Source organism: Schistocerca piceifrons, chromosome 7 (genome assembly GCF_021461385.2).
Source record: "Schistocerca piceifrons isolate TAMUIC-IGC-003096 chromosome 7, iqSchPice1.1, whole genome shotgun sequence".
Classification (NCBI taxonomy): Eukaryota; Metazoa; Arthropoda; class Insecta; order Orthoptera; family Acrididae; genus Schistocerca; species Schistocerca piceifrons.
Genome location: NC_060144.1, coordinates 28,829,920 through 28,842,028, shown reverse-complemented (window position 1 = coordinate 28,842,028; position 12,109 = coordinate 28,829,920). Strand labels below are relative to the sequence as shown.

The following is a 12,109-nucleotide window of genomic DNA, read 5'->3' as shown; positions in this document are numbered from 1 at the left end:
GAAAAATTACAACAATTACTTTTAGTAGTGTAGGTTTATAATATAATAATTGGAATTCAATGTAAGTTATCACATTATTAGTACCGGTAACTAAAACGATGGAGTCTAAAAATAGATCACTGGGAGGTAATGGGTTAACATGAAATGAAGCAGCCATCTTTAAAAGAGTTAGTTATTTCTTCTGATATTTTGGTCAATAACTTACAGTACATTAAAAATTGTAAGTGCTCAAAATAACACCTCAATAATATATATACAATAAATATTGCAACATACAACAAACTCTGTTTTTATTTACATGACCATAAAAACAGGACAGAAATTCATGATTGTTCATGCAGGTTTCCTGCTAATTATACAAAATATTCACAATTTGGTATTTACATAAGAGACTCTGATGCAAAGTAGTATCCCATATAAAATACATTTTCCAGAATGGCAGCTGAATGCTCCATTTTGAAATTGAATTTGAGTGTCAAATCTACTTGAAGGTACCTCTCATTTTCAAAACACCAACTTCTTTGCTTGGGGGCCTAAAGAAAGAAGTGAGAAATATATTAGTACATATTTGGAATGTATACAAAGGATACATTAGAATATTTATCAATATCAGAAATGAATGCATGTTGCTTTCCATATCCAACTTTTCACAATAATTAAAACAGCACTGTAACTAATTCTGTGTTATTTATCTTCAGAAAATCAATAAAAATGGTTTGTTTTGAGAGTCATGCTTAACTGTGCTCTATGGCGAACATGTTGAAGAGAACTCATACTAGCTACTGAAGTGATCATAAATTCAAGCAAAAAATTTTATTTTCTGAACAGCTTTACTTGAGCAGTTTTGGATTTTTATGGCATTCTTAAAAAAGCTACAGCAAAAATGTCCAATATCAGTTATTTCAGACTTCACTAAAATAAAAGTATAGCTTGATAGGCTTCGTGGTGATGGTCTTGGTGGGTGTGTCGGTTGCAGAGGGGAGGGGAGACGAGAGAGAGAAGTAAAAAGACTGGAGGTGAAATAGTAGACTACAGGGCTGTGCAGTGCTGGAATGGGAACAGGAAAGGACTAGATAGGTAAGGACAATGACTAACGAAGGTTGAGACCACGAGGGCTACGGGAACGTTGGATATATTGCAGGGAGAGTTCCCATCTGGGCAGTTCAGAAAAGCTGGTGTTGCTGGGAAGGATCCAGATGGCACAGGCTGTGAAACAGTCACTAAAATGAAGAACTTCATGTTGGGCGGTGTTCTCAGCAATCGGGCAGTCCAGCTTTTTCTCGGCACCAGTTTGTTGGTGGCCATTCATGTAAACAGACAGCCTGCTGGTTGTCTTGCTCACGTAGAATGCAGCACAGTGGTTGCAGCTTAGCTTGTGGATCACATTACTGGTTTCACATGTTATCTACAAGATATGCTGCATTCTCTGTGGGCATGACAACCATATAGCTGCCCGTCTGCATGAATGGTCACAGAGAAACTGGTGCCAAGAAACAGCTGGACCACCCTGTTACTGAACATGACACCCAACACAATGTTCTTCATTTCAATGACTGCTTCACAGCTTGTGCCATCTGAATCCTTCTCACCGACACCAGATTTTCTGAACTGTCCAGGTAGGAACTCTCCCTGCAATATATCCTACATTCTCTTAACACTCCTCGCCTCAACCTTTATTAGTCACTGTCCTTACCATCTAGGCCCTCCCCCGTTCCCATTCCAGCACTATATAACCCTCTCTTCCACCAACTGCACCCACAGTCTTTTTACTTTTCTCCTTTTCCATTGCTCACCTCCACCCGCCGCCCCGTCGCACCTCCCAATATCAACAGCTGCCCTGCCCTCTCTCCATCTCATTCCTGTAACTCAGCATCTCCGCTATATGGTAACAACTATCCTTTTCATAATACTGTTACATTCTGTGTGGATTTTCCATTGTTTTACATTATATGCCCTTGGGTTCGAATCACATTTATGATAGTTTTACTCTTTGGCAAGAGAATGAATGCTTCCACAACATTTAGATACTGGTAATGCTATTCTAAATAAAATAAATATTGCATAGAGGGACAACAGGATACATGACGATGATACGCAACATATTTGCAAAGGTACTGGAACAACAATCAGTCCTCCACAATGCATCTAATATCACAAAAATAAAGAAAATAAATATCCAGGGTACACACCACCTTGCATTCCATCAGTCAATTTTCTTTTCAGATTTTGTTTGCTTGAATCATTGGTGTCATTGCCTCTGACGGACGCTGGCAGAGGCAGCTGGTCACCTGGTGAAGGGTATGGTTTGTTCCTGTTAAAGAAAATGGAGAAACAATGAACATCAAACAAGGATGAGAAACCCCATCAAATATTAAATGAATCAGGTGGAGACATTGTGAAAAAATAGTTATAAATAAGAACAACAATTCACTGCCATGAAACTGTGAACCAATACAATATGTAACCAACTATACACAATTGCTCCTGCTGCAAGACATATTATCAATAATGAAGTACACCAAGGATTTATTAACCAAAATTAGATCAATGATCAACTTTCAGATTAAGGACAGTAATGGAGTAATGTGATCTCATATTTTCTGATACACCTTCTCTGCAGTGGAGTTTGTTACTGTCCCAACTCTGTTGAGATATGGCACTGTAGACGCCTTATGCTTGCTCAAACAGTAATATCACATTAACCGAGGAAATGAAAAAAATTGAAGTAAGTGAAAGATTCAAAACTAACATCTCAAAGATGTAAGAGGTAGAAAGAAATGACTTAATACAGACACAGTTAATACCTAACAATGAAGTTTATTTAAAGGAGTAAATATCCGAAACACAAATTAATTTTGCTTTTCATTCATTTTATTACATTGCCTCACAGTATGAATTACATGGAGGTCCACAGACTGCACATGACTGCATTGTTAGCAGGAAGATATCCAATATTAATATTTTAGATGAACCAAGGATCTTGTCAATGTGGAGTGGTTTGCGTGCCTCAGCAATACAGACAGCCATACCGTAATACAGCCACAATTACAGGTACCTGTAAGCCGTTATTTTTCCCAAGGTCATTTGGTTCTACAGAATGGTTAAATGAAGATAGCATCCTCTTGGGTAAAATATTCCAGAGGTAAAAAGAGTCCATCATTTGAATCCATGGGCAGGGACTCTTCCTGATAGGGAGATAACTTCAGGAAAAACAAAACTGGCATTCTAGGGTTGGAATGTGGAATGTGAGACCCCTTGATTACATAGGAATGTTAGGAAGAACAGAACATTTGGTCAGGTGGATACAGGGCTATAAATATCAAATCAAATAAAGGTGATGTACAAGTAGGTCTAATAATGAATAAGAAAATGAAAATGTGGATAAGCTACCATTAACAGCATAGTGAATCAATACCGTATCCAAGATAGGCATGAAGCTAACACTCACCCCAGGAGTAAGTGTATATGTGCCAACTAGATCTGCAGATGATAAGGAGATATTGAAAGAACGTATGATGTGATAAAAGAAATTATTCTGACAGTGAAGGTAGATGAAAATTTAATTGTGATGGGGGACTGGAATTTGGTAGTTGAAAAAGGAAGAGAAGGAAAAATACTTGGAGAACACGGGCTGGGGAAATGAATAAACGAGGAAGCCACCCAGCAGACCTTCGCACAGAGCATCATTTAATCACCACCACCAACTCTTATGTTCAAGAATCATGACAAAAGGTTGTCTAACTGGAAAAGACCAGTAGACACGTAAAGTTTCAGGTTGATTATATAATTGTAAGCCAGAGACTTCAAAACCAGATTTAAAAACTGTAAGCCATTTCCAGGGGCACATGTAGACTAACTATAACTTATTGGTTAATTAACAAAAGGAGAACATATAAAAACCCAGTAAATGAAGCAAGTTAAAGGGAATATAGTCTCACAAATGAGACTGATAGAAAATGCAAAATGGCTAAGCAGGAACGGCTGGGAGACAAATGCAAGACTGTACAAGCATGCGTAACTGGGAGAAAGACTGACATGGCCAACAGAAAAATTAGAGACCTTTGGAGAAAAAAGAAGCAGTTGTATGAATATCAATAGTTCACATGGGATCCTAGTACTAAGCAAAGAAGGTAAGGTTGAAAGAATATGTATACGGGACATACTGCAGTAACAATGGTGCCTTTGCTGACGTCCGGTTGAAACTTTATGAGCCTAGCACAATGCTAGTGCTACTACCACTGCTGATGAATATTGTAAATCCCGTACCCATGGGGAGGGGGGGGGGGGGGGGGGGGAGAAAGAGAGAGAGAGAGAGAGAGAGAGAGAGAGAGAGAGAGAGAGAGAGAGAGAGAGAGCAGGGGACTAGGGACTACAGGATATAAAATTGAGTGTGCTTTATATTGAATATATTGTAAATAAATACATTTATATTTTAATCCTTCTACAGTTTTGACGTGTTCTTGAATGTTCATCCACCTGGACACAACATATACAAGGGAAACATATACAAGGGAATTTGAAGGCAGTGTTATGAAAAGAGAAGATGTAGCAGATGGAGATATGATACAGTGCGAAGAGAAGAATTTGACAGAACAACGAAATATCGAAGTTGAAACAAGGTCCCTGAAGTAGACAGCATTCCCTAGCATTACTGAGATTCTTAAGAGAGCCAGCCAGCCATGAGAAAACTATTCCAGCTTGTATGCAAGATACATGAGACAGAGGAGCATCCTCAACTTCTATGAAATAATTCCAATTTCAAAGCACGGAGTTGCTGGCAGGCGTGATATTATTGAACCATCAGTTTAATTAGCCATGCTCAGAAAATACTGACATAAATTATTTACAGAAGAGTGGAGAAATATAGCATCCATAGATTTAGTGAAATTATGAAGGTAGCAGGGACTAAATATAGAGAACAAAAGGATATAGACGACTTTTACAGAAACCAGACGGCCATTGTAAGAGACAAAGGACATGAAAGGTAAATTGTGGTTGAGAAGGGAGTGCCTAGAGGGTTGTAGCCTCTCCCTAATGTTATTTGATCTGAACAATGACCAAACAATAAAAGCTGAAGGAGAAAAAATTAAAACTTTGACATTTGCCAAGGACACAATTCTGTGGAAAGGACTTGGAAAGCAGTTGTATGGAATTGACAGCATTTTGAAAAGAGGTAAATGAAATGATACTGAGGGGATTGACCTAGGAAATGAGACAATACAAGTAATAAATCAGTTTGGCTATTTGGGCAAAAAAAAATAACTGATGATGACCAAAATAGAGGGGATACAAAACACAGACTGTTACAGCAAGAGAAGCAGTTTTGAAAAAGGGGAATTTTTTAACATCTAACATAAATTTACATGTTAGAAAGGCTTTTTAAAGGAATTTGTTTGCAGTGTAGCCTTGTACACAACTGAAACATGGACACTAAGCAATTCGAACAAGAAGAAAGCTGAAGCTTTTGAAATGTGGTGCTACAGAAGAATACTGAAAATTATACGAGTAGGTTGAATAACCCATGAGAAAGTACTGAATCAAATCAGGTGACAGAAGAAATTTATGGCACAACTTGGCTAAAAGAAGAGATGGGGGGCGGTACAAGACATCTTACAGTATCAATGACTTGTTAGTTTGGTAATGGAAGAAACTGTGGGTGGTAAAAATTGCACCAGGAGGCCAAGAGATGAATACAGTAAGTATGTTGAAATTAATGTAGATTAGTAATTCAGAAATACAGAGGCTCGCACAGGACAGACAAACATGAGAGCTGCAGCAACCCAGTAGTTAGACTGAAGATGACGACGACGACGACGACGACGACGACAGTAGTAGTACTAGTAGTAGTAGCAGCAGCAGCAACCATTTGCATGCCGTTACAGTGCAAGTATTCAACAATCAAGCAATGTTTCCTGAAACTAAAAAGTATAGTGGCTGCAACACAGAGTGGCTTTATTGAGGGTGGGCAAAGGTGTGTCAAAAAAACTGAATGTATAATAGCAATGAGGAGGAAAGTGCACTGCAGTTTCAAAGAAATGAAATAAAGATTAAGATTCTGTGGCATCTAAGGGTGCTGTTTTAAATTTGTGTTGTTTGACAAAGGTAAATGAATTACTGGAAGACAGCCACTATCCAGTAGCCAAGCATGCCACAAAACAAGGTGGTGCTCAACTTAATCAACTGCTTCACAGGCCATGACATCTGGGTTCTTTCCACCAACACTAGCTTTCCTGAAATGGACTGTTGGGAACTCTCCCTGCAACAAATCCTTCACTCATGTAACCCCCTAGCCTCAACCATTGCTAGTCCCTCTCCTCCACCTGCTTAAGCCCTTTCCTGCTCCCACTCCAGCCTAACACACACATGCCTTCTGTCTCCCTCCCTCTCTCCAACCAAATAGTCCTCCTTTCCCCTTTTCTGCCTCTCCCCTCCTCCTGTTTCACACAACAGCCCCCTATTGCTGCACCAAGCAGCTCACCATCCTGTCCCTGCCATCTCCTGCAAACTCCCAAAGGCGGCAATATTGCATCATCCCCATCTCATCCAGTTTTCATACCCCTCACCACTCATGACCTCAGTCAGGTCTCAGTACCCACAGACAACTCTGTTTTTTTCTAAATGTGAAGAAGTGCTTTGTCCCATATCTTGGTCTACTTCTATGTGCTTTAAAATGTGCCTGTCTTCTGTTGCTCAATGCCTCCTCAATGTGGTGAGCATAATGTTAACAAATTACAGACTTTGTAATGCAACTTTATTGGTTATCCTGACTAAAAATACTTACATATGCACTTTTAAATTGGTTTAAACATTTGAATGTATGTGGAATAGCAGAAATGAATAGTTAGTTACATGCTAAACCAGGAGACTGGCCTTTATATGCATGATGCTCCTTACACTTACCCAAACCAACTGCAGTTTTTAGGGTTCCATACTTGAATCTGTAAAAACAGAAGTACTATATAATCACTTTGTTGTCTGTCTGTCTGACTGTTAACGCCCCTTTTTCTACGGAATGGATAGAGGTGTCCCGTTGAAATTTTTGTCAAATACAACAGTCTACAGTCCCATGGCAGTGTAAACAATTTAAGCTTCAAAAGTCAATGTAATCAAAGGATATATGTCACATATTTTTATACTTGCACCCTCACTCATCAAATCCTGTATATGAAGTATGTATATACACTATGTGATCAAAAGTATCCGGACACCCCCAAAACATACGTTTTTCATATTAGATGCATTGTGCTGCCACCTACTGCCAGGTACTCCAAATCAGCGACCTTAGTAGTCATTAGACATCGTGAGAGCACAGAATGGGGCACTCTATGGAACTCACGGACTTGAACGTTGTCAGGTGATTGGGTGCCACTTGAGTCATACGTCTGAACGCGAGATTTCCACACGCCTGAACATCCCTAGGTCCACTGTTTCCGACGTGACAGTGAAGTGGAAACGTGAAGGGACACGTACAGCACAAAAGCGTACAGGCCGACCTCGTCTGTTGACTGACAGAACCCGCCGACAGTTGAAGAGGGTGTAATAGGCAGACATCTATCCAGACCATCACTCAGGAATTGCAAACTGCATCAGGGTCCACTGCAAGTACTATGACAGTTAGGCAGGAGGTGAGAAAACTTGGATTTCATGGTCGAACGGCTGCTCATAAGCTGCACATCACACCAGTAAATGCCAAATGATGCCTCGCTTGGTGTAAGGAGTGTAAACAATGGATGATCAAACAGTGGAAAAACGTTGTGTGGACTGACGAATCACGGTACACAATGAGGCGATCTGATGGCAGGGTGTAGGTATAGTGAATGCTCAAGTGAACTGCCAGCGTGCGTAGTGCCAACAGTAAAATTCGGAGGCAGTGTTGTTATGGTGTGGTCATGTTTTTCATGGAGGGGGCTTGCACCCCTCGTTGCTTTGCATGGCACTACCACAGCACAGGCCCTCATTGATGTTTTAAGCACCTTCTTACTCCCCACTGTTAAAGAGCAATTCGGAGATGGTGGTCACGTCTTTCAACACAACCAAGCACCTTTTCATAATGCTCAACCTGTGGCAGAGTGGTAACGACAATAACATGGATTGGCCTGCACTGAGTCCTATAGAACACCTTTGGGATGTTTTGGAATGCCGACTTCGTGCCAGGCCTCACAGACCAACATCGATACCTGTCCTCAGTGCAGCAATCCATGAGGAATGGAGTGCAATTCCACAAGAAACCTTCCAGCACCTGATTGAACATATGCTTGCGAGAGTGGAAGCTATCATCAAGGCTAAGGGTGGGCCAACACCATACTGAATTCCAGCATTACTGATCTAGGGCGCCACGAACTTTTAAGTCATTTTCAGCCAGGTGTCCAGATACTTTTGATCACATAGTGTACATGGCATGCACGGTGATTTGGTGGTAAAGCACACGCCTGGAAACCAAGAGGTCATGAGATCGAATCTTGGTCAGACCGTGGATTTTTCACTTTTAGTTTTAATCTAGCCTTCATGATGTGAGGAATCATCAGGAACAACACATGGTTTATAATTCCACATTAAACTGTGGGTTCCCTTTCCCCAATTCGATAACTGGGGTAGGTTAGGGAAACGCAAGTGGTTGGAGTACCTTCCAATAGAAAAGCTTGTGCCAAGCCATTAAGCAACAAAAAATTATTATGTATGGAACTCTCACAGCAGAAGTCCTATGGATAGGAACTTCTGCTTCCTCTTACGGTATGACATTACTGTATTTTACATGTTTTAATTTTGACATTTTGATCCACTTAGTTTCACTTTTGAATTTTAAACTTATTTTCAATACTGTCCATCTTGTAGATATGAAGATGGCTGCTGACAGCCGAAACCAGAGACTACTTGTTGAAATTATACTTTATTATCCCTGACAATTCACCATTTTCAAATGTTACTGTGTGGCCCTTGTAACAGATGTAGATAACCAAGCAATTCTCATCAATTTGGATAATTAAAGGTGCATTCACTTACCGGAAATATGGCATCTGCAAGGCTTCCGATGATGTACAGCGTTTACATGGATCAAGGCTGAGTAAGCTCTGCAGCAGGTCTAACAAGTCGTCACCTGCTGCTGTAAAGATGTCTCTCAAAGGTGTTCCAGGAAATGTTTTGAACTGTATATAGTCTGGCAAGGCAGTTACACCCTGTAAACATAAATTTATTGACAGCACAGTTTACTTTTACAGTTTAAAATACTTTTCTACGGATTCATCACACACTATTGACAGAAGAGCTGATATACAGATATCACAGCTGAGTGGTATTGCTATTGTCCGATCATATTAAAGCACGATAATACTTAAAAACATCAACTTTACATTGCAGCACTGCAGAAATCACGCTAATGCCACAAAAGCCCTATGCCTAGTACAGCAAATAGAAGAGTATTTTCAGTCAAAGATATCTAGTGTGCACTGATACTGCCCTCCAAATCTTTTGCAACTTCTGCAGAAATACCAATATACCTACCTCAAACTGACATACAGCTAATATTCCAAAAACATATTAACAATTAAAATTGACAGTTCACTCATAGTATACTATAGGCAATATAATACCACTACAATGAAATTTTATAACTTTCACTGCAGCCTGTTCCAACATGTTGTTGCGTCAAAACCTATCTGACACAACTGCTGCACGAAGAAAAAATTAGCGTAAGGAGAGCAGTCAGCCAAGTTTTCAATGACTTTGAAAGTAAAATTTTGTCAGCTGAACCCCCTAAAATCCTAAGAGATTTTGGTCTTATGTTACATCAATAAGTGGTTTGAAATCACCTATTCGATCACTCAGTGACCGTACAGGCACTGACATGGAAGACAACAGAGAGAAGGGCAATATTCTGAATTTGGTGTTTGAAGTCATTCCACCATGGAAGATCGTAATACAGTCCCTCCTTTCAATCATCGTATGAACATCAAAATGGCAGATACTGAGACAGCCCATCACAGAACAGAAAAGCATCTACAATCACTTAGTAGTGGAAAGGCATCAGTACCAGATGAGATACCTGTAACATCATAAAATGATTATGCAAAAGAACTTGCTCCCCTTCTAGCAGCAGTTATCATAGTTCATTGGAGCACTGAAGAGTACCTAGTGACAGGGAAAATGTGCAGGTCACTCTTGTTTTCAAGCAAGGTCATAGGACAGATGCACATAATTGAAGGCCTATACCACTGACCTCAATCTGTTGCAGAATTAAGGAACATGTTTTGTGCTCAAGTATTAAGATATCTTGAGAGAACTAAAATCTCCTCTATTAAAATCAACATGGGTTCCTCAAACAGAGACCTTACGAAACTCAGCTTGCTCTGTTCCTCCACGAGATCCATAGTGCTGTAGACAATGGTGTTCAGGTTGATGTTGTGTTCCTTGACTTCAAGAAAGCATTTGGTACCATCTCACACTGCAGTTTAGTGAAAAAAATATGAGCTTATCAAGTATTGGACAAGATTTGTGATTGGACTCAATACTTCCTTGCAAATAGTACTCACCATATTGCTCTCAAACGAACAAGATTCGCCAATGTAAAGGTAATTTCCTGAGTATAACATGGAAGTATGATAGGACCATTGCTATTTACAATGTATAAATAATATAGTAGAAATTATTGGAAGCTCTTTATGACTGTTCACACATGATGATGTTATCTATAAGAATGCAGGAATGCCAGAAGACAATACTGATTTGTAGAATAACCTACAGAGGACTGATGAATGTTGCAGGCTCTGGCAGTTGATCCTGAACATACATAAACGTAACATATAGTGCCTTCATATGTAAAGAAAACCACTACTTTACAACCACACTATTGATGACAAACTGCTGGGAACAATATCTACTGTAAATCAAATATGCAGGAGTAACTATCCAGAGAAAACTTAAGTCGAATGACCACATAAAAAATAGTAGGGAAAGCAGATGGTAGACAGATTCATAGGAATTCAGCATGAAGGAAGTGGCCTATAAAGCACTTGTCTGACCAATTCTTGAGTATTGGTCACCAATTTCGGACCCTTACCAGGTAAACTGATAGAAGAGATAGAGAAGATCCATTAAAGAGTGGCACATTTCAGCGTGGGGTCGTTTGGTCGGCGCAAAAGTGTTACAGAGATGCTCAACAAACTCCATAAGCAGACGCTACAACAGATGCATAGTGCCTCACAGAGAGGTTTACTATTGAAATTTCAAGACAGCACTTTCCAGGAAGAGTCGGACAATGGATTACTTCCTCCCACATACATCTCGTAAAATGACCATGAAGAGAAAATTCGAGAAATTAGAGCGAATACGGAGGCTTACCAACAATCATTCTTCCCAAGTGCAACTTGCGCTGGAACAGGGAAGGGGGAGGATCAGTTAGTGCTATCAGAAGTACCCTCCACCACACTCCGTCAGGTGGCTTGCAGAGTATTGATATATGTGTAGGTAACTCTTGGTACCAATCTTTGAATGTTACTTGGATTTCCATTGCTCTCATTCTTGGTAATTCATGCCTCTGCACAATGTGAGGATTTGGTTGCTTTTAGTACTTAAATGCCTATGTTTACTGCTACATGGCATGACTTGGATTCCGGACTCTTCTTCAAGGGAACTGTCACTATTTGTATCATCTGATACATACCATGTCAAGTCCATGTCTGAACAACAAATGTTTCACAAGTTCCATCAAATCCCAAGGAAACTACCATGACAAAATTTGTTCTACAAGCCATTCCTTTGTAAGTGTAGATGAATCTCCTCTGCACAGTAGAAAGGTGCATCAGTTTTACGTCAATCACGTAGCAATGTGAAGCAATCACAGGCTTTATCAAGTGCTTTGTTGTTTTTAACATTCATTAACAATCTTCTTGCATTGTCAAAAGATAACAACTTGGCATTTTGTGGATGAACCAAGTATAGAAATAAAAAACACTACCTGTCCTCTTATTAAAACAACAGCTAATTATATGTTTCAAAACTTCAACATTGTCATTAATTATCACAAAATTTAGCATATGCAGTTCATCTCACAGAATTATATTATCTATTACTACAATCCATTCAAATAAAGATATGTAAATAGTGTCCAATCCTG

At 39.6% G+C, this 12,109-nt stretch overlaps 1 protein-coding gene across 2 annotated transcripts in view; it reads right to left on the bottom strand.

Moving 5' to 3' along the window:
• Window positions 1–273: 273 nt before the first annotated feature.
• The window catches only part of LOC124805230 (cyclin-dependent kinase 7), an 84,238-nt gene continuing 72,402 nt past the window's right edge, over window positions 274–12,109 (bottom strand). The window contains exons 7-9 of one of the 2 annotated variants that reach the window (XM_047265732.1): window positions 9,001–9,173; window positions 2,190–2,311; window positions 274–533 (exon numbers count right to left, since the gene is read on the bottom strand). In XM_047265732.1, coding sequence (XP_047121688.1) covers window positions 505–533; window positions 2,190–2,311; window positions 9,001–9,173 — 324 coding nt within the window. In that variant the 3' untranslated portion in view covers window positions 274–504. The remainder of the gene's footprint in view (window positions 534–2,189; window positions 2,312–9,000; window positions 9,174–12,109) is intronic. The other variant, XM_047265733.1, reaches the window with a different exon arrangement.